The following is a 26,363-nucleotide window of genomic DNA, read 5'->3' as shown; positions in this document are numbered from 1 at the left end:
TATGTCTGACGCACGCACGCACACGCCACCATCGACATTATTGATAGTGGCGACTGGCGCGTGGTATCAGTCACCCACGTCGGCTGTCATACTGTCTCTACAGGCTTGGTGCCACACTTAGTAAACATGCTCACTTGCACACAAGCAAGGATGACATTTGGATGTTCATGAAACACCAAGACGGATTTTTTTTTTTCTTCTTCATTTTGAGGAACGTTTATACTCGAGGTCTTTAGAAAGATATTTAGTAGTGACGAAAAGCAAAGGCCAAATCATCACCCACACCTTTTGTTTGCCTCTACGCCAGTGTGCTTAATGCTATTCAAGCAGTTAAAGGGGGGGGGAAGTCAACCCAAACATCTTTTTTTCAAAAATATGTTCTATGCAGGCCCACTAGTTGAAACAAGGCATTCTGGTAAATATTGCGTTTGTGGAATAAGAGTTAATCCATCCCTTTTTAGCCATCTCCGAAGGGACGGCTCACCTGTTTTTCTGAAGCTGGGCGATGATTGGTTGTTACCTGAGCCCTGAGTATCTGTGATGTTATTTTTAGTTGACAGAAGTGACAACATGGCCGACCCAGAGATAGAAAAAAAACGGGTGGATTAACTCTTATTCCACAAACGCAAAGCCTTGTTTCAACTAGTGGGCCTGCATAGAACATATTCTTGAAAAAAATCACATGTGTAAATTAGATCTTGTGACAAGTGGAAGAACTTGTGTTTTTAATGTGAGGATGTACTCCCAAAACCTCTTCACAGTTGAAAGTCTAGATGTGAAAGTAACCCCTCCCACTAAAATAGTTAAAGCTATCTCAACTACCAAGTAAATGTGAATTACCTAGTGTTAACATTTGTAGTCGTTGGCCAAGCATTGCTTATTTTGGAAGCTGGCTTGCATTATAATGCCAGAGTCATTTTGCTGCCAATAAGTGATTAATTTCCTGTTTGAAAGATTACTCAGTGACTTGGAACCTGTTCACTTAGGCGGCTTAAGTGTGATTATTTCATGTGAAGCAAATGTATTAAGGATTGATGTTTTTTTTCTTTATTATTTGGGATTTAATCAGAGTTAACGGTTGCTGTGGTCAGCATAACCGATGCACATGTAGTCCAGTTTACTCCGCATTCCTTGAATAAAAGTGGCTAAAGAGGCAAATTGCAATGTTAACAAAAAATAAAAAGTCTAATATATACTATATGAGTGTATTGAAGACCATAGAGAGCACATCAGTGGATTTCCGATTTAGATTTTCCAATTGTTACTAAAAGAGGAGAATTTTCCAAAATATTCACCCAGGTTTAGACAGGGAGACTAAAACATTGGGTAAAGTACTCCTGTTGTCCCTTTGTGGCTCGGAAAATCTGACATGCATTTAGCAAGTGGCAGGCCAAGATGAGTCTTTAGTGGGAAGACGAGCAAGTTTTGCTCGTGCAGAGATATTAGTGGGGTGTGGAGAAGGAGGACAGATGGAAGAGGGAATTAAAAGGACAGCGCTTTGTATTTGTGTTCTAATAAGAGAAGGTTGCCCTGAGGATGTCTCCATCATGTGGCTAAATAATTAAAGATATTACCCCTGTGCAAGTGTGTTGATATAAATGTTTTTGTTTGCTTAAAAAAAATAAATAAATAAAATAAAACACACACACACTGAGCTTTTAGTACACCCAATGGAAAATAGCTTTAGCCCATATTCCCCAAACATGAACATTAAGTTCATTGAAGACTCTAAATTGTCCTTGGGTAAGTTGTGAATATGAACATCAATGATTGTTTGTGTCTACGTGCCCTGTGATTCACTTGTGAACAAAGTCAGCTGGGATGAGGCCCAACTCACCCACGACCTTGAGCGCTATCGAAAATGGATGGATAGATGGAGGCAATAATTAAAGTAACATTTTAACACCATTATCGTGAAGTTTTGAACCCGTCTCACATTAATGTTAAACGCAATAAAACATCCTTTAACTTTGATAAATGCAGTGTCTGATGCACCTCAAATCCAGATTTAGCAGTAACTGCCACACACTTAGGTTGGTTGATGTCCTCCACACTCTGTGCCTTTTCTGGCCAAACAGCACAAATAAGTGAGAACCAAATGCACAACAGCAGTCACAGAAAAACATAATCAAAGTTCTTTATGCAGAAAAGGTTGGTCAATATCGGTTCTGGCTAAAAGTCGGGAATTGGAAAGCAAACAGGAAGTAGAAACCAACTAAAATGACAACATTAAAGTTGACTTAGCGGAAGCAACAGTCATCCATATGGCTGCTGGCAATTATCACATGACATGGAACACATGTTCACGTTGGAAAAAAGTTTTCCAAAAAACGCAATTGCGTTGACTGCTTTAAATGCTTGCCTGCTTTTTCTCTTACTTCCGTCCGTTTTTTTGAGAGAAGTCACAAAAAGGTTGTTTGCTCTAACCTTTTAGTATTACTACAGTGCTCGATAGATAAAAGTAAACCGGCGCCATTGAGAAAGAGCATGTTGGTGTGTACGGCGGGGAAGCTTCTGGTTCTGCCAGACCTGCATCCACTCTTCCGATTGCTTCTACCAGACAGCGTTGCCCAAGTCACCGGGTTCAACCGGACAGATAAACACTGGCCCTTTAAGAGCTGCCTGCTGTCTGCCTGTGTGTCTGTGTTTTTCACTACAACGGGCCAAAACATTCTCCCTTTCTACACTGCAACTAGAGCGTTACTTCTGAAGGAGCTGAATATACGATTTTCCGTGTGGAAGGGAAGGGGGGGGGGGGGGAGTGGACGCCCGAAAATACCAAAGAGATTTGCCTCCTACCGATGTTTAGTAGACATCATAACAGAGTGTTTCCACTTAATAATAAGTTATAAAGCAGAAAAAAGTGATGTATATTCAGTGGTGGAAATTCTTTTTGGAGGATTAATATTCAGGAAACTGTAATGGGCCGTTTGACCCACTCGGGGGTGATGTAAAAATCCACAACAGCACTCCTCCATCCTAAACCCCAGGTGGCATGGGGAGTCGAAGGGTTGAACAATTTTCTATTCTTGTCTCTTGGGCGTGCTTCCCAGGGAAAGGGCCTGATAATAACATTTGCATAAACATAATATTAAATGGCAGTTAATGCTCGCTTGCTTGGTCTCCATTCCAAGAAAAAAAAAAAAACAGCATCCTTTGTTTGCCATAACCAGCAAACAAAAGAAGCTGCTTTGGAAGTTGAATTTTTACGCTCCCCAAATCCATGCGTTCATCTTTCATTTTTATGGCCAGACTTGTTACATTTATAAGAACAATGGCCATCAGAGGAGATGGTTATAGAAGCAAACTGGAAAAGACTGCAGAGCTTTTTAGTGTACATTTGAGGTAGATCTTTTGAGGTAAAGCTGTCAAGGCTTCAGTCAGATTTAAAGAGCAGGATTATGTTTCTTTTGAGAGGCCTCATTTGTGAATGAAACGTTATCCTCCATGCGGTTGTGCGTGCGTGCGTGTGTGCGCGCGCGCGCGCCCGGGCCGCTTGCTAGACGAGGCTCGCCTTTTGTGAATGGGTTTCATGAAAGGCAGCACTATGAAGACCTCCTTTCCTAGTGCATACGCGTGTATGTGATTACGTGCAGAAGCACATGTCTGCAGTGAGAGAACGCCGCACACGCATCTCAGAGGGGAAACACTAGAATGGCTGTTGGGAACTAGAGCTGGTGTCTCACTTTTTTTTGGGGGGGTTTGTGCATCCGTTTGTGTTTATGTATGTGCAAAGGATGTGGAGCATCGCTCCTGTATGCTTCATTGTGCAAATGAAACAAAACAGCCTCATGCTGTCTTTGTTGTCTTTTTTTATGGGCAAAAGCGTTTCATAAAATAAACGAAGACAAAGTTCTATTCATCTTTTTTTGGTTGTTTTTTTTGTTTTTGCGGATCCGAAAAACGATCCGTTCCGTGACTCAAAATCCGTAACCCATCCGAACCGTGACTTGTGTGATCTGCTGCACCACTAGTGGTAATTAAGGATCTAATGATTCACTCAAGCCCTGATTCGATTTGATTTTCGATGATGACTCATTTCATAACTAAAAGATTTTTTTAACAGCTTTAACAGGTTTTATTTTAACATTTACATTTTGGTATTGTTACAAACATTGTCATTTTGTGACTTTACAAAAAAAAAATTGAAAATGAACAAATAATTTTGACTTTAACTACATTTTTGTCTTATCAGTGTTTTGTTAGTACCAGAATCAAACATGAAAATAAATAAATGTACAAAAATTTGACTTTTCATTAATAACTCAACTCGTCTTTGAAACAAAGTGTTTTATATTAACAAATGCTCGGCAGGCTGGATACTTTAACCACCTCTGTGATGAATGATAAAATCACTTGCGCAATTTTCTAAGTTCATCACTTTGAAGTATTAATTTACTGTTATTGGAAAATGTCCATTATGTAGTGGCACATTTTAACTGTAATTTGAACTAAAATGGAAGTAGACAGATATTGTGTCCTTTTTTGTGAAATGCTATACGACCACCAAATATCAAATATTATTGAAAGAGGAAGTCCACCCCAACCTTTTTTTTTTTCAAGAATATGTTCTATGAAGGGCCACGAGTTGAAATTCTGATAAATATTGCGTTTGTAGAATAAGAGTTAATCCACCCATTTTTAGCCATCTCAGGGGGCGGCCATTTTGTCACTTCTGTCAACTAAAAATGACATCACAGTTGCTCAGGGCTCAGTTAATGACCAATCACAGCTCCCCTGTTTTCTGACGTTGAGCCGTGATTGGTCGTTAAATGAGCCCTGAGCAGTTGTGATGTCATTTTCAGTCGACAGAAGTGTCAAAATGGCCGCTACCTGAGATGGCTAAAAACGGGTGGATCAACTCTTATTCTACAAAGGCAATATTTATCAGAATACCTTGTTTCAACTAGTGGACCTGCATAGAACGTATAATTGCAAAAAATATGTTTGGGTTGACTTCCGCCTTAAGACACATTCACACAGAGATCCCACGTAATAGCTGCATCGTGGCAGCAAAATGGGCTATTGCTGTATCTCTGCTCTTTGACACAGTATTAAGGTAATTAGATGTGTCACGGTGTCAGAGTTTTGGTTGTTAAACTTGTCACCGCTGTCATGACATTGCAGAATACCTTTACACGCAGGTGTCGACATTACAGCTCAGTTACTTTCAGTAAGGGAAACACATTTTTGGGTCGACTAGGTCCCACTCATTGCTGCATGTACAGAACAGCAACACAGAGAAAGGCAGAAAAAAATCTGTCTTTTACTGCAGTTCAAAAGGGGCTTTTAATTTCTCCGAACACTCTCGGCCTTGTTGTGTCGAAAGTGCTGTGTCATGCCCGCTCCAAACCGACGCACAGCAGCACATCACAACACATTCCTGCTTCATTCCGTTCGGTCATCTCCCATTCCATGTCCAATCAGTCTGCGCACTTGTGGTTTTTGTTTTCGCTTTCAGTGTTAAAAAAAAAACAGGTAGTTGTTTGTGTACTTCAGGCACAATATATATATATATATATATATATATATATATATATATATATATATCCAGTCATGTTGAAAGTCATCCGCCTCTTTCCCAAAACAGCAGTACAGTTCAGCTCGACAACAGTATACAAATTGATTCATTTTACAAATCAAAAAGTTGTGAATGGATCCCAAAATAGAGTGGAACTTTAGAGGCAGAACGCTGTTGGTTAACCTTTGATTAGTTGGCATTTCAAAAATGAAATCCATAGTAGGTCATTTGAATTGATTTCTTCCGGGGTCTAACATTTGTCACGTTTTCCTTCCAACATTTCCTGTTTGGGCTAGGGATAAAAGTGTGTATGAAACGCTGTTACAAAAAAAAAAAAAAGGAGGGAGGGGCCGGTTGCATTTCTTCATGTAATAAACCACACACGCCATAAAAGAACAAAGCGCTCCATTGTTGGTCTTCGATGCCCCGTTTCTCCTTTGGTTGAATTCATTGTCAAGTTAGAATGCGTTGTAACAGCTCACACTGGCACCCCGCCTGCAAATTGTGCTTCTAGCGACCTCCAGCATTGCCTCCATTGCAGTCCTGCCTCAGCTCAGAATCGCATCGAACGCACTAATCCCTTTTGGAGTCAATGCATAAAACGTCCTTGCTTGTCTGTATTGATCCTTTTCGAGCGGCATCATGTCAGCAAGTGCCGCCCTCGCCGCGCTCATTAGGATGCTGATGTTTTTATTGACGGTCCTCTCACTCCGTGCAGGTTGACATGCTCGCCGTGCGCAGGCCTCTGTCCCAAACTCTGCGTGGGCAACAAAACCATCGACTCGGTCACCTCGGCCCAGGCTTTGAGAGGTTGCACCGTTCTCCACGGCAACATGATCATCAAGATTCGAGGCGGGAGTGAGTACACTTGCACACCCCCTGCTGGGCCTCCCAGACGCTCGGATTTTCATCTTCGTCTCTCGCTCGAATACAGTCTTAGCTGTAGGGCTGCGCAAGTAATCGAAATTCACTTGCAAGTACGATTATTACACTCCACGATTACAGAATTGGCATAATTGTAAAAACAATGATTAATATAAATGTCTATCAAACACCCTATGTTTGTTTACAGAAGGAAATCATACTTTAATTTATGCATTCACACTTTTTTTTTAATTTATAAAATGTTGTTTGATCCAAAAGGAACTTAGATAATTATAGTGTTTGAAAGAAATTTGTCGTTATATTTTTTTACGTTTAAACATTTTCTTGTTTTGTACCAAAAACGAAATGATCGTTTGAATAATGGTGATTGTAATTATTACCAAAATTATCGTGATTAATATTTTTTTCATTATCAAGCAGCCCTACTTAGCTGTGTATTGCTTGCTCTTCATCATGACTTCATGAAGCGCATGTATTTTTTTCATTTTATTTATTTTTTTTACCCCAGTAGCTGACTCTGCCGTCGTTTTGTACCCTGCAGATAACATAGCTGTTGAGCTGGAGGCTAGTTTGGGTCAGATTGAGGAGATCACAGGCTACCTGACGGTTCGCAGAGCCTACGCCCTCGTGTCCCTTTCGTTCCTCCGGAAACTGCGCATCATCAGGGGGGAGCATCTTGAGGGGGAGTAAGTCTTCGTCCCCCTTCCTTCTTCCTCCCCCTCTCCCACTGTGTCTAATGAACAACGCATCTCTCCATCTCTCTCAGCATCTACGCCTTCTATGCACTGGACAACCAGAATCTGCGTGAGCTGTGGGACTGGTCCAAGCACAACTTGACCATCCAGCACGGCCGCACCTTCTTCCACTATAACTCCAAACTGTGCATGTCTGAAATCAGCAAAATGGAGGAGGTGACGGGCACCATCAAACGCAACCAAAAGAATGACATTGCCGGGCGCACCAACGGGGACCAAGCCTCCTGTAAGTTGATGTGATCGCTGTGTGCGCAACTTGGATGAGTGATTGCAGTAAATACAAGAGCGCCGATTTGCACCCAAAATCGGCGTTTGTTTATCGTTTAAGCGGCGAGTCCCGGATCACATTGTACTTTTACTGAAAAAGAAAAAAAAAAAGAAAAATCCAGTTGGATCACAACGGTAAATGGGATGCAGTTTTGCTCAATCTGCATTGTCACTACTGTAGATAACAAATTTTATTGGGCTTGTCTCCTTTGTGTGGTTTGAGACTATCCTTAATGTTCTTTCATAAGACATTTACAAGTTGTTTGTTGTTTATTCCCAGCGTGATTTTGACGCTAGAGCCGCACATGATTTCCATTTTATTTTAGTGCGTTATTCAGATTGTTTTTGTCAATGTTTGCAGATGTAGCCCATGTGCCCCTCGCTTTATTAGGCCATCTGTATTTTTGCAGATTCATGGAGAATAATGTCATACACACATCTTTTTTTTTTTTTTTTTTAAATCAATGTTACATGCCAATCGTCTGCTTTATCCTGCAGGTGAAACCAAGCTGCTGAACTTCACATTCATCAAGGCGGCGTCAAACAAGATTTTAGTGAAGTGGGGGCCTTTTTGGCCATTAGATTTCAGAGACTTGCTGGGCTTTATGGTCCTCTACAAAGAAGCGTAAGAGTCTGACACAAGTCATAGTTTTACTGGTCTTTGAGGATCTCTTCCTGTGTTAACCTGAATTCCGCCATTGATGTTTCCATCATGTCACAGTTGATTTCTCCCCTCTCCCTTGTGTCCTCTAGGCCGTACAAGAACGTGACGGAGTTTGATGGGCAGGATGCGTGTGGTTCCAACAGCTGGGTGATCGCCGACGTCGACCCGCCGGCCCGCGTTACCGACAACAAGGAGCAGGCAGAGCCGGGCCATTTGATCCGACCCCTGAAGCCGTGGACCCAGTACGCCATCATGGTCAAGACCCAACTGTCTGCGTCTGATGAGCATCAGGTTCATGGGGCCAAGAGTGAGATCATCTACGTCCGCACCGATGCCTCCAGTGAGTTGCGTTGCTTGGGAGCCACAGTCAAATGTGGACTTCATTGTAACTAATTGTAGACCATTATTTGAGACGGGCGGGGGGGGGGGGGATTAAGAAGTCAAAATCTAAATTGAAACTTTTGACCATCTTTGCCTTCCAGGTGTCTTGTAGTTTTGTCTTAAGCACTGTTTATATCGCCGCTGTCCTGTGAAAAACACGTATCTCCAATTTTGGAAACTTTAAAAAAGAATTCTGTAATGCGATTTCTGTAACGCGGAAACATGATTCAGGTAAAAATAAGAAAATGAAAAAAAATGGAGATAAGTGTTTTTCACATGACAGCCACGATATGTAATCCACCCAAAAACTTTTTGTGTGTACTTGAGGTAGGGCTGCTCGGTTATGAAAAAAAAAATATTAGGCACGATTATTTTGGTAATAATTGAAATCACGATTATTCCACCAATCACTGATTTTTTGGGGGTACAAAACACGAAAATGTTTAAACGTAAAATTAGAAAGACAAATAAATGTAAGTAAATTCCTTTTGTAACATAATTTATAAATTTGTTATTATAGAATAAGAAAAGTATATAATAAAAGTATATGAATGTATATTAATAATCGTTTTTTATGATTATGTCAATTTCCTAATCGTGGAGCATAATAATCGTAATTGTAATTGAATTCCGGTTAATGGCACAGCCCTACCTTGAGGCGCAGCAAATATTACTTACTCGTAAATGATTAGTTAATGTTGTCATGAATTGTTTACGCAACATTGTTTGAAACTCTGCTTGTAGCAGGATGTTTTCTCGCTGCATTTTAATAGCCGATGTGTCTTGGCCTGTTACCGCGGCTGACTGCTGATCAGAGTGAAACACTTGGCAAAAACCCCACTATCGTCATTTGCACACACATGCGCACCAACGTGCAAACAAAGGACCGACTCATTCAAATCATTGCCTCGCCGTGCCGCTGGGGGACAAAAACTCGGCAGGTTACCTTCGTGCAGCAATAACAGAGCGGGGAAGAAAAATCAATGATGACTGATCGAGCCAGACGTTTGTAGATTGCTGCGCCCTAACGTTTGTCTACCTCAATCTTCCTCAGAGCCCTCAGTGCCTCTGGATCCCATCTCCTCCTCCAACTCCTCCTCTCATATCATCCTCAAGTGGAAGCCTCCCACCAATCCCAACGGCAACATCACCCACTACCGAGTTGTCTGCCGCAAGCAGCCCGAGGACAGCGACCTCTACAAGTTCGACTACTGTCTGCAAGGTGGGCACCCGACCGCGCGGGACGTTTTTTTCAGACGATCAGTTTGTCACGCTCGCAAACGCGGTTGGTCCCTGGACAGGAATGAAGCTGCCATCACGGACGCCGACTCACCTGGATAGCGACGACGAGCAGAAGTGGAACCACACGGACGAGCCCAACATTGGGGGCAAGTGTTGCGCCTGCCCCAAGACGGACGTTCAGCTGAAGAAGGAGCAGGAGGAGATTGAGTACCGCAAGACCTTTGAGGACTACCTGCACAACGAAGTCTTTGAGAGCAGGTACATTTCAGAAAATGTCATGTCAACGGCCGGCGCTTTGGTTTTCCGGTCACTTTGACCGTTCGAAAGTCAAAGGGCTATCGGTGTTTTGACATTGACTTTCACATGCAGAGCAGACAGCGACTCTGTTATTACTCTCTCAGTGGCACGGCAGACTATCAGAAGGCCCTCCTACCAGCCAGACACGATCGCCCGTCTTTTGTCTGTGTTTGTCTACTGTCGCCCCGTGCCAGCTCTCCCTCGTCCTTCGATGTTTGCGTGTGTCGTTTATGTGGACTTGTTTTTGTTCCGGGCAGCACGGTGGGTGGGCACATGGTGGGAGGTGCTGATTTTGGAGACCCCAGCGCACCTTACCCATCCACTTGAAACACACACACACACGCACGCTGTGTCGCGGCTTGCCTACGGGAGTGATTACTGTGGCCATTATCATTCACGCCAGTCAGGCGAGCACTCATGCAGACGGCCATTCGGGGACACACACATTGTCCCTCACACACACCTCTGCAGGACTCGGAGCCCATGCTGTAAGAGGTCAGTGTCACGCAAGACCTCTCAGTGTTCCTCTTTGCCGTCACGCAAGAGGATGTAGGATGTTTTTCTCCCACCTGAGTAGCTTTTTAAGTCAACCCTGCAACTCTGAACTCTCGGAAAGCGAAGTACAGTGTAGCTTTAATAAAAGTCAGTGAGTACACCACTGCGAGAAGGTTTCGCTGAATGGGTTCAGCGGTGCGTTTACATTTCAGGAAGTGGACGTCGGCTCATGAATACCATCTAGCGGAGGTAGTTAGAAGGTGGGCCGTTACAAAAGTGGATAGCAGTCAGACCTGCCCCTGAGAGGAAATCTCAAAATTGCGATTACATGCATTCGCATCGGGAGCCTTATCCGCGAACAATCTGATTCCAAACTGTTCAGACCGAGCCTGCCTACACACTGTCATATTCTCTCCACCTTTTTGTCCCTCATAGTCTTTTTCTCACCTTTTGCTAAATGCTTCATGTGCTCCTTTTCCAGGCCGTCGCGTCGGCGGCGTTCAGTGGGAGTGGCCAACGCCACCGAAATGCCTTTCCTTCTTCCCACAGCGCCCGGCGTTCCGAACGGTTCGACCAAAGCCACGCCTAAAGATGAGGATGAGGAGGGAGCTAAGGTCTCAAATGCTGTCTTTTTCTCTCTTTTTCTCAAATTATTGTTGCTTTTCCATCCTGGCTTGAGTGACATGATCATTTGACTGACATGATCATTCCAGTTTGGCAGGAAAAAAATGTGACTATATATATATATATATATATATATATATATATATATATATATATATATATATATATATATATATATATATATATATATATATATATATATATATATATATATATATATATATATATATATATATATATATATATATATATATATATATATATATGCATAATGCTTATCCTTGATTTTTCCTTTTTTTCAATTTTTTTCCCCACGCATAGGTTGAATTAAAGGTCTTCTCGAAAGAATCAACTGTCATTTCCAACCTGCAACACTTTACCAGTTATAAGATTGAGATCATGGCCTGCAACCATCCCACAGACCTCAAGCGCTGCAGTATGGCGACTTACATCAGTGCTAGAACTATGCCGGAAGGTGAATCCACATTGCCCCTTTGTTTAAAGAGGAAGTCAACCCAATCTTTTTTTCAAGAATTTCTTCTATGCAAGCCCACTAGTTGAAACAAGGCATTCTGATAAATATTCCGTTTGTGAAATAAGAGTTAATCCACACATATTTAGCCATCTCTGGTAGCTGCCATTTTGTCACTTCTGTTGACTGAAAATGACATCACAACTGCTCAGGGCTCATTGAACGACCAATCACGGCTCACCTGTTTTCTGAAGCTGAGCCATGATTGGTCGTTACCTGAGCCCTGAGCAGTTGTGATGTCATTTTCAGTCGACAGAAGTGACAAAATGACCGCCCCCTGAGATGGCTAAAAAGGAATGGATTTTGCTGCTTAACTCATATTCCACAATTGCGATATTAATCAGATTGCCGCGTTCCAACTCGTGTGTCTGCTGGGAACATATTCTTGAGAAAAAAAAATGTGTTTGGGTTGAATTCGCCTTTAAATACAAACGTGTCGTTTTACAGACATACCCACCGAGTTGAGAAATGACCATCGGTCCAGCTCCCGAAGCATGCAAGGAATATAATCTACATTGTCTGTATTTTTCTTCATGGTCTGATATGAACAGAGAAAGCAGATGACATCCCAAGCCAGGTGACCCATGAGTTAATGAACGGCGAGCCCGCGTCTGTGTTCATTAAGTGGAAGGCACCCGTCTCTCCGAATGGTCTCATCATCCTGTATGAAGTCTTCTACAGAAAGGTTGGGGAGACCGAGGTCAGTACCACTTGTAACTACACTCTTGTGTTACAAAGCCATGCTCGATGTAGTCGGAGAGTAAGGACTAGAAAATCAGCAGGAAAATATTTGTTCATAAAACCGCAGCGCTGCTACTTCTGCTGTGTTGTGTATGTTTGCATATATTTATTTGTGAGTTGTTTGTGTGGCACCAATGTGTGAATTCGACTTGCCTTGCTATTCACGGTGCCACTGCCTGAGTGCAGGAGCCAGTAGCTGCTCTGTTGCCATAGTGACAGAGGCAGGAAGGAAGACTAGAATGCAGGCGCAGGGATGGACAGGCATGTCCACTGCACTGCACTGCACTCTGCACGCATCCTGCAGCTGAAACAAACTAGAATCTCGAGTAAAATGCATAGCATGTTTGACCTTCAAATGAAACTTTTTTTTTTTTGGTCCATAATGATGAAATTAGCAGACTAATAATGTAAATACATGAGTGACACCGATAAAACCTTCAGTATGGATTTAGATTCCCGACTGATTTTTATGTCGCGGGGGCGGGGCTCCAGGTCCACACAGCTTGTGTTTCTCGGCCTGCGTACCTCAAGTCTGGCGGCACGAAGCTGTCGCTGGTGCACCCTGGGAACTACAGCGTGAGGATCCGCGCCACCTCCTTGGCAGGAAACGGCTCGTTCACAGAAGCCACCTACTTCTTCATGCCCAACAGTAAGGCTGAATGTTATACTGTCAATTGAATTTAAAGCATGCACAGGGGTGTTCCTTCATGCTTTTATTGATTTATATCCATGTCAAGGTTTATTACTATGACATCAAATTTGCTTTTTGGATGTAATGCAAGCACTAAATAATTTTAACGGGCTAATTTTATGTGACTATTTTACTGCATCGTGAACTCAGTGAGCAAATCTGCACAGTCTTACAGTAGTGTTTCCCAATCTTTTTGTCTCGTGTATCCCCAAACCTTTTTTGTCATACCATGAGCACGCAACACGTTTATTTTGTCAGGCACCGTCTTCTTTTTTAACTCAAAGTAAACATAAAAAAAATATGTTGCCTTAAAAATGACTTCTATGCAGGCCCACAAGTTGAAACAATTCATTCTGGTTAATATTGCGTTTGTGGAATATGAGTTAAGCAACAAAATCCACCCGTTTTAAGCCATCTCAGGGGGCGGCCATTTTGTCACTTCTGACGACTGAAGATGACATCGAAGTTGCTCAATGCTCAGGTAACGACCAATTACAGCTCACCTGTTTTCCGAAGCTGAAGCTGGTTATCTGAGCCCTGAGCAACTGTGATGTCATTTTCCGTCGACAGAAGTGACAAAATGGCCGCCCCCTGAGGTGGCTAAAAACTCTTATTCCACAAACACAATATTAATCAGAATGCCTTTTTTTTACTAGTGGGCCTGCATAGAACAGATTCTTGAAAAAAAAAATGTTTGGGTCGACTTCCGCTTTAAGACCCACTATAGCAGTTTTACTTTCTTTTCATCAGTCATTTGAGCTTTAATGAAACACTTCAGCTGACACACGGCAGTTACTAATTTTGGTGCAGCTGTGCCACAGGTTGTTGTCCAGGGAAACACATTGTAGCAAACACATTCCATTCGTTTGACCAGATTATAAAATGTCTAATAATATTTACTTATCATCTTGGAAATAAATTAAGTGTCTCCATGTACCCCCTGCAATTTGCTTGCATACCCCTGGTTGGGAAGCAGTGTTCTACAGTACACAAATGGATTGTCGCAACATATAGCACACGTGTGGATACGGTACATAGCTTTGACCTAACATTAGATTTAAAAATTGGCATTACTTTGTAGAATAAACTTGCCTTCAATTGGCTAGACTTGTAGGTGTCACCTGACCAAAGACGTGTATGTGACTTGCAGAAGATCCTGGTATAATTGGGGTTGTAATTGGCCCAGTCATCTGCTTCATCCTGCTGTTGATCGTGGGAGGTGCCGTCTTTGTGGTCTTCAAGAAAAAGTAAGTACAATGTTGGCATCGGCATGCAGTACCTTTAGGACCAAGGGCCGTGCTTTTCATCAAGGCAGTGTTTCCCAACATTTTTGGAGCCAAAGCACATATTTTACAGAAAACTCACACCCAAAAAAAAAAATCTTTGGATCTGTTACAGGCAGACTGAAGGCCCAACTGGACCTCTCATTGCTTCCTCAAACCCCGAGTATCTCAGTGCCAATGATGGTAAGAAGCGTCATAACAAACTTTGGGGGCAAAAAGCGTCCATCTCTTCTGGCGGTGATTTGACTGTCGCGCTCAACTCCACCATTTTGTGTAGTTTATGTTCCCGACGAGTGGGAAGTTCCACGGGAGAAGATCACAGTGCTCGGGGAACTGGGTCAGGGCTCTTTCGGGATGGTGTACGAAGGAATCGCCAAGGACATCGTCAAAGGTGACCCGGACACGCGCGTGGCCGTCAAGACGGTCAACGAATCGGCCAGCCTGCGAGAGAGGATCGAGTTCCTCAATGAGGCCTCGGTCATGAAGGCCTTCAGCTGTCACCATGTGGTAAGTCACCATGCTTTCATCAGTCACTTCAACCAGCATACGCGCTCATTACTCAGAGATTCATGACTGGCTTGTTGTGTTGACGCTACCAAACTGACTCACTGTTTGACTCGCACAACAAACATTCCCACTTGTAATTGCTGTTTTACTGCCTTACCATATGTCCCAACATTCTTTTATTTCTTAAAGCGGAAGTCAAGCCAAGCATATTTTTTTCAAGAATATGTTCCCAGCAGGCCCACTAGTTGAAACACAGCATTCTGATTAATTTTGCGCTTGTGGAATATAAGTTAAGTAGCAAAATGCACTTGTTTTTAGCCATCTCTGGGGGTGGCCATTTTGTCTTCTGTCGACTGAAAATGACATCACAACTGCTTACAACGACCAATCACAGCTGACCTGTTCTCTGAATCTGAGCCGTGATTGGTCCTTGTGAGCAGTTGTGATGTCATTTTCAGTCGACAGAAGACAAAATGGCCGCCCCCAGAGCTGGCTAAAAACGAGTGGATTAACCCATATTCCACAAACGCAATGTTTATCAGAATGCCCTGTTTCAACTAGTGGGCTTGCATAAAACATATTCTTGAAAAAAATATGTTTGCGTTGACTTCCGCTTTAACTCCTGCTGGCTCAGATTACCAGGTCCGAGATTGATGATAGAAGCGTGGCTATATTCATGTGTTTTCCAATATGGGATTTTGGTCATTGTATATATGTATTTTTTTTTTATAGGTACGCCTGTTAGGTGTTGTGTCCAAAGGTCAGCCCACCCTAGTGGTGATGGAGCTAATGACACACGGCGACCTAAAGAGCTATCTGCGAAGCCTCCGGCCTGACTCTGAGGTGGGCACTGCCCGCACACGCATGGCCGTTGCAAAGATTCCACCACGTCTTCACATTATTTTTGATTTATTTATTTAGAACAACCCAACCGGCCGTCCTCCACCTACTCTGAAGGAGATGATCCAGATGGCTGCGGAAATCGCAGACGGCATGGCCTACCTCAACGCCAAGAAGTTTGTGCACAGGGACCTGGCAGCCAGAAACTGCATGGTGGCAGAGGACTTCACCGTCAAGATTGGAGGTACCGATGCGTGCGTTTTTTTGACTGGTTGCATCAACCTTTCTCTATACTGAGTTGTACACGTACTGAGTTTTACACTTGGCACAACTCGTTGCCATCCAGCGTAAAATGATAATGATAATTCCCCCTATTTTATGTTTCTGAAATAGAAGTTTGAAAACAAATCTTCAGTATCTATTGTTTTGTTTTTTTCCCTCATAAAGTCAATGTTATAAAAAGACAAAATTCCTTTCAGCTGGCCTCAGTGCTGGGAACTGATTTTTTTTGTTGGTCACCATTTATCAGGAGATCCTTCATGACAAGCAACATTGTGGTTTTCTTTTGTAATTTAATAACATTTTATTATTTCATTTGCAGTTTGCAGCCTGGTCACAATGCTCTGCATGATAATGTCAGATTTTTTTTTTTTACATTATTCTGTACATCGAAATAAGCTAACAGTTCTTGTGTTGGATGTTCAGCTGTACCTAATGATGTTGCTGTGACAGTCGCCTTTAACTCACTGCACTTTGCTCTCCTCCTTTCCCTTCATCTTAGACTTTGGTATGACGCGAGACATCTATGAGACCGACTACTACCGTAAAGGGGGGAAGGGCTTGCTTCCTGTCAGGTGGATGGCTCCCGAGTCTCTGAAGGACGGAGTCTTCACTGCCCACTCTGACTGCTGGTAGGCGACCAGCCTGTCAGGCCCGCACACACCTGACAGCTGCAAATGTGATCCTGTCATCAATGCATCCTGAGACATTTTTTCGCTCGCGCAGGTCGTTCGGCGTCGTGCTGTGGGAGATCAGCACACTAGCAGAGCAGCCTTACCAGGGCCTGTCCAATGAGCAGGTTCTCAAATTTGTCATGGACGGAGGATACCTCGACCGCCCGGACAACTGTCCCGAGAGGATGTGAGTGAATTGAAAGACACTGTGCCAGTTGTTCTCACTTGAGATTAGAAGTGTTTGTGGGTTGCGCATGTGTTTTGCAACAATGAATCGATTAACTCAAATAATTCCATTACAGAAAAAGGTGGAAGCAGGGATCATTTTTACACACAGACTATTGTTGCTGTAGTCGCATGCACCACTTTGTGTCAAAATAAGTTGGCACGGTAGCAGGAGCAAAGAGTATCTGAAAGGCAGAGAATGACCAAAGTTTGGGTTCTTTTTACACATAGTGCAATGTGTCTCACAACAGCATGTCTACGAATGCCAACACAATGTTGACAATGTATCAATATTAGCTAATTGAATTTGGCCTACCATCGCTAGTTAGAACGAATTGCTATGCTGGTCAAGGATAGAGAGCTGCACTTTCAACCGCTTGATTGAACAAACGCTAAGAGAACAAACACGCTGAGTCACTCAACATACAAACTGAATATAATGGATTAGCCAGTTAATAGCCAACCGACTCTACACCGTCATTCGCCGACGCCCACGGCACTCACCGGCCCAGGATCCGCCTTTAAAAGCCATACACACTTAAACTCACACAAAGTACAGTGGAACGTGAGGATGGCGGCCCCAAGTGGACAAGATGTGCACCTAATTTGCATGCTATTGTGTCCAATACTGCAAAACCAATTTTTATGTGATTAATCGATGGGATAATCAGTAGACTACTCAAGTTATAAAAAAATACAGTAAACCCCCTTAAATTGAGGAGGTTATGTTCCAGACTAACGCCGCAATAAGTGAAGTCCACGATATAGAAATATTTTGGAGCATTTGCGGCATTTAATTTCTTCAGGCACACTTTTAAAATAATAAAAGTACATTTAAACACATATATTGAGTGAGAGCAAGAGCAATGGATAACACAATAATATTGTTCGGTGTATTTACAGTAAACTAATCCATTTTTGTTTTCTCCAAGATAACCACCTTATCATCTCACAATATACATCAATAATCATGCTCAAAGAGGTACATTATAAAATGAACTTACAGTATAGCCGTTGATTTCTGTAGGTTTATAAATCAGGATTACAGCAGGTGACATTCATTAATGTACAACAAAAACTAGGCTGTGCTAAAAGACAGTATTACCTGTTTTGTTGTTGTTCTTGCAAATTTACACCATCTTAAGATAAAGTGTGCTGCCATCCATTGGTAAACAGTGGAAATACACCCGATATAAGTAACTGTTAACTGTTCAAAAAAAGGCCGCGAAATAGAGGGACCGCGGAATTGGAACCCATGATGGTGGCCGGTTTACTTTATTTAATAACTGCCCTTGTTGAATGAACTCAGGTAAGTCTGTCAGAAATAGACGATTTTCATTCTCTATTAACAAAGTAGGGATGTTTGTGTCTTGTGATTGCGCCTCCTAATTTGTGAGTTTCCTCTTTCAAACATGCAGGCACAACTTAATGCAGATGTGCTGGCAGTATAATCCCAAAATGCGGCCGATGTTCCACGAGATCATCGAGATGCTGCGGGAGGACCTGCATCCGTCTTTCCAGGAGGTCTCCTTCTTCTACAGCGAGGAGAACAAGGTCCCTGAGGCCGAGGAGTTTGACTTGGACCTGGACAACATGGAGAGCATCCCCCTGGACCCGTCCTCGTACTCCCAGAGAGAGGAGAGCTTAGGCAGGGACAGCGGGCCCTCTGTGGCCCTGAGGGGGAACTATGAGGAGCACGTCCCCTACACACACATGAACGGTGGCAAGAAAAACGGACGAATCTTATCCTTGCCCAGATCCAGCCCTTCCTAACGTTTCCTGTTGTCCCGAAAGAACTTGTTGAACTGGCCCGACCTCAACCTTCCTTCCTCTCTCCCGCAGCCCTCTCGGAATCCTTCACAGTCCTCCTTTCCTTATCCTTGGAGAAGACCTTCTCAACACACACACACACACACACAGATCTCAGGACTTTTACTTTTTCTTCCTCATGACTGCCAAACACAGGCTAGCAAGGGATGCAAACAGCACATGGGTTTTTCTGCTACCATCCTCTTGTTTCTTGCTGTCGCCACGTTTCCAAGGACGCATTTTGGTGGAAACGGAGGACAAAAACAAAAAACTGTGAACACGAGGAACCTTAGACAACCACAAGGCTGCTCTTATGCTCGACCTCTTGAAAGACGTGGCTCTCCCTTCCACTGGGCGTTTCTTTGCTTTTCCGTTTCTTCTCCTGACTCAGTCTTTTTTACTCAGATAGTGGCCTTTGGATATGTGGCCTATACATGAAGAGAAGTGTCTCTCTGCGCTCGTGTTCGTTCCCTTTCGACGATGATTACGTTTCAGTTTGCAAACGGTGGGATGAATTGATCATAGAACAAACGTCTAATCCTAGAGGAACGTTGGGTCTTTTGCTTTTGTTTTGCTTTGAGGGTTTTTTTTTTTCCCCCCCTTCTGGTTCTGCAGAATTCCAAAACGACACACATATTCATCGGGTGAATAGTTTTAATTTATTTGCTTGTACCATTGTTTTCTCTCTTTTCTATCTGTGTCCTCACTTATATGGCTGAAGGATATTTAAACAGTTAAGAATTGGACAAAGGAGTTCCTCAGACTGACCAATAGCTGCTGCTTTGATATATTTTACTAGGTATAGAAATATATGAATTTATATAATATATATAGTATATATGGAATATTGGTATTAAGGTACCAACATTTTATATATATAATATATGACATTGATGTTTTTGTATATAGTTCATATTTGTAATATTTTTCATCAAAAGCTTTGTTAGTATCTAGATTTTATTTTTTTGCCAATGTTTTTCCTTGAAATGTTTTTATTTTTATAGCCCCAGATATCCCACTAATCTACCATCAGTGCTCTCTTCTCTCGTATTGTGACCACCTGGACGGGAAATAACTTCAACCCACTCAATTGTTTCTTTATTATTTTTTTTAATTCTTGATGTTATTAAGCCCCCCTCGGACCCTCTGTCTGTATGAAGAGAGCCTTTTTTTACAATGATAACAAACACACACACTCAAAAAGCTTTAAAAAAAAAAAAAAAAAAAAAAAAAAAGGACGGATGAGGTTACGTGACGTCAGATCACACTTCGGTCCGAGGGCGGCCCGATGAATGTACTTCCTTTTTAATGGCAACACTAGTCCTGTATTAGTTGGAAGATTCCGAGTGTCCTGAGTTGCGTTGGCCTGTGTGATCCTTTTGTCCACTTAACAAGCAGAACTTGTCGGAATCTACAAACATGGCCTGATATCCAGTCTATTGTCAGCGGGAAGACATCCGCGACTGTCACCTTTGTCTCCTTGTTGGGTTTGCCTCTGCATGTTTCTCCTACTTCTAACGCTTCCCCAATCTCCCCCTTGTTCCACTCCCACCCTGCACGCAATGGCCACAAAGGTGATCTCGTTAAGTGAGGGCATGTGAGTGTGCCACTTGTATTATTTGTACCCCACCGGGATACATTTAATTGTTTTCTTCAGTTTGTGTTTTTGTGATTGCAACATCACCTGAGATGTAAATGTGGGCTAACAATTGGATCCAATTTTGATCACTGAATGAAACTGTAATTTAGCAGCTTCCCCAGCACGCCCCAACTGTGCGTTCATCCACGCGGAGCACTTAAGAACATCCCAAAGATATCCAGTAGTATGCATTGTGGTTGTCTACGGACCCTTTTCCACTGCACGGGCACCCGATTGACGCTTCTCTGGCGCCGGTAACGTAACCCACTGCTGGTTGCTCATTGGTTGTGGATTTTTGAGGGTTTGATGATACACGTCAATGTTAACACCTGCTTACCCTGTTGCAGTGCCTTAGCTATGGACATTGCGGTATTATACTCCACCGTTTCCACTTGCAGCGTGCCCTCAGTCTCCTCTGGAAAAAAAAAAGGGAGGGCGTAAAAAGAAAAGGGACGCTCCTTCTGCTTTGTTGTAACCGAAGCCGTTTTGCTCATGTTCCAGTAGAAAACCCAACAGGCGAGTAGAGCCGAGCAGTGGAAAAGCGTCGCAAGTCCACTCAGGTCTGACATTGTGAGATTTAGTAACAGCGATTTACTCACGTTTTTCTCCTGCCTTCCGCTGAATCCCACCTTCGCGCCGCGTTTCTCCTCAACACTCAACGTTTATTCGTTTTATCACGTCTCCCTTTTAAGGAGCATGATTACTTTGAATGAATTCACCCATATCGGTCAATGAGCGCGCAATCCGACAACCACGGCCACCAATCGGGCCCCGGTAGCGTTCGGTAGCTTGTCAGAATCTTTCAGACGCCCTTCTGTTTTATACCAGTGCCTTCTCCAACTTGGAGTTGCGGAGCATCATAGGGGTTGTGTGAGGTGGTAGAGCTGAGATAATTCGGGCTCTTGTAAATGATATGTGATGTAGTTAAGGTTTAAAAAAAAAAAAAAAAGATTTAATGCATGACAGAATCATGATGGACTTGAGCTGTGTCACACTAACAGTGTTTCCCAACCTTTATTGAGGCAAGACGCTTATTACACATTACAACAACATCACCAAACGATAATGTGTGAAATCTGATCCCGTTCACTTCACACAAAGCTCTTCTGTTGTTGAATGGCAACAGATCGATACACAGGTAGCACCGTGTAGCTTATGCCATCTAGTGGAAGAGCATTTAATTGTTCTGTCACTACACATCGCTAGCATAAGTAGCTGAACAGAGAGATACATTTCTCTATGAAATAAATAATCATTTTCAGACCAATTAAATGAAATAGGGTAATTGGCAGGGCACAGTGGTTGGGAATCACTGCACTAACATATGATATAGAACATAACACGGCACCGTTTGGCTTTACAATACCTTTCAAGTCACTGTGAACACAAGCGACTCCGGTTCAGTAGTATGTCGTATGAAAGAAGGTGAGCACAGCTCTCGGACACCTCTCGTGGCATATGCAATTCCTCATCAAGATGGTGCCCGAACTTGTAGATATTTATTTTGTTACGATCAAGAGCAAAGCGGTTGAAGTATTAAAAAAAAAAAAAAAAAAAAAAATGGTGGGTGTGTGAGGGTGAAGCGATGCCGGAGTCCTGTTTGTCGTTGTTGACGAATGCTTGTGGGTTGTTAATCGTCATCATCGTTGTTGTTGTCGTCAATGTTGTCTTGGCCGGAGTCTACCTCAGTGCACGCAGAGGAATCACACCAGACGCTCGCCTGACATCCAATCATTTTCAAACACTGCTCACATGAGTGACCTCCTTCTGTCTGCTTCCTGCCTTACACACATTTGGTTGAATTTTTTCCATGAATGTTTGAATTTAATGTTGTACTAGAGCTCCTTCAAGATACTTCAGTCCTCTTTAAGGCTAATCACGTGTGCTTATGTACACTAAATGGTCCACAGTATTGGGACACTAAAACAGCGGAAATGAAATAATGTGAAGGTTGTCCCCCTTCATGACAAAAACAGGATTTTGTGGTTAGTCTGAGGGAATTGTGTTTTTGGATCTTAGTGAGGTCAGGAAAATCTTCCATCCAACCATGAATCTTGCTTAGTGCATTGGTACAGAAAAGGGTCTTCTCAAATAAGGATTCAAGGGGCGCATCTCAATAGTTGGTCCCAATACTTTAGTTCATTAAATGTATTGGTGCCTGTGGTTTTCTTGTCCTTTGTGTTCTACTGTGAATATCAAGAGAATAACATTAACTTTGTGCGGATTGGGTGTGTATGGCCAATCAGGACAGTTGAGGCTGGTTTTAAACAGGAGGAAAAGTAGGCACCCCCGCGCCCCTTAACTCCGCCCTGTCGTCCCCCCCTACAAACGCACTCCCTTTTGGGTTGGACAAAGCAAGACAGGAACAATCTTGTGTGCCATACAAACTCAAAACAGACGTAGAAAATCTCGATTGTAACCTATTTGCAGTCTCAGGGAGGCGGCCTGATGCTCTGAGCAGGATGAAGAAGAGATACACCTTAGCTACCTTTTATATCAGTTGTGACTGAAGAGAAAGTTCTCAGCATCCTTTCAAAAATGGACGCGATAAGCCCACCCTCCCCCTCCAATCTCCTCTTTTCAACATATTGACATCCTGTCTGCTTTTGGAGACAATCAGGAAAACCCTCCGCTCGCTGACGTCAACCAGCTTGGATTGGCCCCTGGTGGCTGGATGGGAGCATTGCAAAGCAAACTCACCCACAATAGTGCCTTGCTTTGAACCCACTGAACTCTTCGAGAGTACCTCCAAATATGAAACAAAAGCCCATGAAATCTGCTTTTCTAAACCAATTCTGTGCAACTCAAACTGTTTAATGAAAGAAAATTATCATTTGGGATTATTATGACTGATTTGTACCAAAAAAGAAACAAATGGAAGTTTTGTGTCTGCTCTGCTAAGCTTGCTTCATGCATGGAAAAAGGAAAGAGACATACCAGCGGGTAGCTTCTTTGTGATCTTTATATATGTGATTCTTTCATTCATATATATATATATATATATATATATATATATATATATATATATATATATATATATATATATATATATATATATATATATATATATATAACCCAACTTTCAGAAAAATAAGCTGATTAAGTCGCTCTTAACTGTAAATAGCAGTGGATCCCCTCCTCTTTTGCCTGGAAAAATGAAAGCACTTGATTTAGAGAAGTTGGCTCTGTTCATGACCTTAAAAAAAAGAAGAGCTTGCTCATATCTTTTGGGTTCTAAAGAGGTCAGCAATTGACGTGAGAAACTTTCAGGCAACTTTACTTGGGAAGTTTAGCAAGGACATTCGTTTGAAATATTCACTCAAGATATTTTCTGCGGGAATTAACTGGGAATTAGGATGATTTTTTTTTTTGTCTAACTGTTTCAAAATCAAGCTTTCAAATAATATTTTAAAATATATTTGTATTTTTTTACCCTTTTTTATGTCCCTATTGGTTTATTGGCTGATAAAAAAAATAGATTAAATGTACATAACTTATTAATGTATTTTGAATCATTATATTAATTTAAAATCAGACTTGTTACAATTCAAATACGGTGTTCCCTTGCTACTTCGCGTTTCGGTTATTTGTGACCATAACCTCATGTACCCGTATTGCAGTTTTACCAAGATATTTTGGCACATTTTCTTTCTATTTTTCTTCCTTCTAAGTTGGACCAGTCAAAAAAATGTTGTTTGTTGGTTTTTTAAGGGAAATTTGTGTTACAAAAACCAAAACCATGAAAATGAGACAGCTTCTCGCCTATAATCAGCAGCTCGCTATTTAAAAGTGGGAACCGTGTTGGAAGTTCATAATGGCTTAATAGAGGTGTAAATCCCCTCCCCAAAATAAACTTTTAAAATAAATAATGGTCAACCTCTACTTCACGGAAATTCACTTATATTGGGGGGACAAGTGAGGGAACACTGTATAAATGTAGAACTTTTTACTGTCTTAAGTCACTGGTTGCATTGTAAATTTGAATACAATGTATACATTTGGTGTGTGTGTGTATGTATGTATGTATATATATATATATTTATATATATATATATATATATAATACATTTTCCTATGTATGGCCCACAGTGTATACATGCCGCAATTATGCCATCCAAAATCCCACATTTGATTTCCCTTTACACACAACCCAGGCAAGTTTACGCTTCCTGTAAATTACCCGTATTCCCTTTAATTAATTCCCGTTGAAAGTGTCCAAAATTTAAAAATTCCTGGATTGATTTTGCAAGCCTGCTCATGTCAGTGCAGCTTGAGAACAAAGCATTTGTTTTCTTTTTTTTGTTGTTGTTGTTTTTTTTCCAAGAGAAAAGTATTAGCTTTTAGAGAGATGTTGATTATTCTTTTCTTTTCTTTTCTCAAAGTAGGGAGGGCAAACAATGACCTTTTTTTTTTCTAACTGTAAAATTTTACTACTCTTGTACATTATGAATTTGCCATTGTGTATATAACTTCATTTTTGTTGTTTTCTAAATCAAGAGAATATTTTCTGTTGTTGATGATGATGATGATGATGATGATGATGATGACACAGCCCACTACACTACACAGGAGAAGAGCCTGTGGAAACATACTCTTACCGTACACACTTTGTGGCCCCCCCTCCCCTGACCAGCCTTCAATCAACCCAGTGCATGTTCCCAATGCGAGCCCGAACGCACCAATGAGGCATGTTTAGTTTGTGTTGTTTTTATTTTATTGGGCTAAATAATGTGTAAACTGGACAAGACCACTGCACATCCTTTGGAAAGGGAGGAAAACGAGTGATGAAATAAGCTATAAAGATGGTTCAACCACCTTTTTTTTTTTTTTTTTTTTACCCTTTCCCCAATTTGTGAAGCCGGAGTACGACGGCTTCTTAAGGCGATGAATGAATATATTATAAAAACAAAAGTACTGCTGAAGAGTAGTGAAATGATATTTCACGTTTGTCTTATTAGTTATGGACAGATGGGTGCCTGTCCAGTGGTCTGCTCCAGTTTCACACAGCAGTTACTTTAGTTTAGCTTGTTGTCTCCTCGGTGCACATACAGTCGCTTGTAGTGGCCACCATGCTGTGTCGTCGTCGTCGTGCAGGTTACCTCTTTGTTGTTCATCTTTGTTCATGCTAATGTGTTCATTTTTCGGGATATGTTGCGTATATGTTCCTGTTGTGAGTCTGCAGCAGTCAGCGCGCGCGCGCGCGCGTGTGTGTGTGTGTGTGCGCGTGTGTGTGTTTGTACAGTATAGTCCAAACCCAGAGAGATTGCTTCATCCCTCACACTGGATCCAAATGTGCCATTATCTTTATGTCTCGCATATATCAACACACACACACACACACACACACAGAATTACATGATGCATATTGTACAGGATCAAAAACAAAAGACAAAAAATGTGCCATGACTAAATGAAACGCTTGACAATTTATTTTTTCTATGTTTTCAAAAGGAGAGCCAAGTAGTGACATGTACAGAAAATGTTGCAATGATATGAAAATACAAATCTTGCTGTGTGTAAATTATTCAACAATTAACTGTTTATATTAAAATTATGAATAAAATTATTGAAGAATGTCTTTTCTCTCACTTCTTAGCAGAGACACTGATGTAGGGTGTATACCTTTTTTTTAAAGTGTTTTATATAGGTTATTTAGATTTTTTTTCATGCAGTTTTCATGTTCATCAATTTCTTGATAAGATTCTCAGAAAGGCATTTTGAACATGTAAGCATGTAGTAATGCTCCATTTTTTTCTTTCTTTCTTTTTGTCCTTAGCGTCTGTAAGTTGACTGTGACGTAATTGGAAATATTGTCCGTAACAGTCCAGGTAGGTCAGGGATGGGCATCTTTAATGATGGAGGGGGCCTACAATTTTTCATCGTTTCTGGGGGGAACACACAGGACCATGCACTTCCTAATCTCCTGTTTAATGAAAATGCCATTTTAAATATGGACTTAATAGGTGCTTTTAATACTTTTCATTTTTCATAATACTTTTCTCAATGTATGCA

The 26,363-nt window shown here is 41.8% G+C and overlaps 1 protein-coding gene across 2 annotated transcripts in view; it reads left to right on the top strand.

The window, feature by feature from the left end:
- The window catches only part of insrb (insulin receptor b), an 82,960-nt gene extending 59,580 nt beyond the window's left edge, over positions 1–23,380 (top strand). Inside the window, exons 5-23 of one of the 2 annotated variants that reach the window (XM_086048521.1) lie at positions 6,240–6,379; positions 6,948–7,092; positions 7,173–7,387; positions 7,927–8,053; positions 8,182–8,432; positions 9,528–9,695; positions 9,775–9,973; positions 10,989–11,121; positions 11,453–11,606; positions 12,215–12,363; positions 12,897–13,053; positions 14,246–14,342; positions 14,494–14,561; positions 14,656–14,885; positions 15,618–15,728; positions 15,807–15,969; positions 16,507–16,636; positions 16,731–16,865; positions 18,322–23,380. In XM_086048521.1, the coding sequence (XP_085904647.1) occupies positions 6,240–6,379; positions 6,948–7,092; positions 7,173–7,387; positions 7,927–8,053; positions 8,182–8,432; positions 9,528–9,695; positions 9,775–9,973; positions 10,989–11,121; positions 11,453–11,606; positions 12,215–12,363; positions 12,897–13,053; positions 14,246–14,342; positions 14,494–14,561; positions 14,656–14,885; positions 15,618–15,728; positions 15,807–15,969; positions 16,507–16,636; positions 16,731–16,865; positions 18,322–18,676 (3,127 nt within the window). In that variant the 3' untranslated portion in view covers positions 18,677–23,380. Of the gene's footprint in view, positions 1–6,239; positions 6,380–6,947; positions 7,093–7,172; positions 7,388–7,926; positions 8,054–8,181; positions 8,433–9,527; positions 9,696–9,774; positions 9,974–10,988; positions 11,122–11,452; positions 11,607–12,214; positions 12,364–12,896; positions 13,054–14,245; positions 14,343–14,493; positions 14,562–14,655; positions 14,886–15,617; positions 15,729–15,806; positions 15,970–16,506; positions 16,641–16,730; positions 16,866–18,321 lie in introns of those variants that run through there. The other variant, XM_086048523.1, reaches the window with a different exon arrangement.
- The last annotated feature ends 2,983 nt before the right edge of the window (positions 23,381–26,363 follow it).

This window comes from Filicampus tigris, chromosome 12, assembly GCF_054856515.1.
Source record: "Filicampus tigris isolate MCC_2025a chromosome 12, RoL_Ftig_1.0, whole genome shotgun sequence".
Classification (NCBI taxonomy): domain Eukaryota; kingdom Metazoa; phylum Chordata; class Actinopteri; order Syngnathiformes; family Syngnathidae; genus Filicampus; species Filicampus tigris.
Note: the sequence above shows the minus strand (reverse complement) of the source record. Positions and strands in the feature narration are given on the sequence as shown.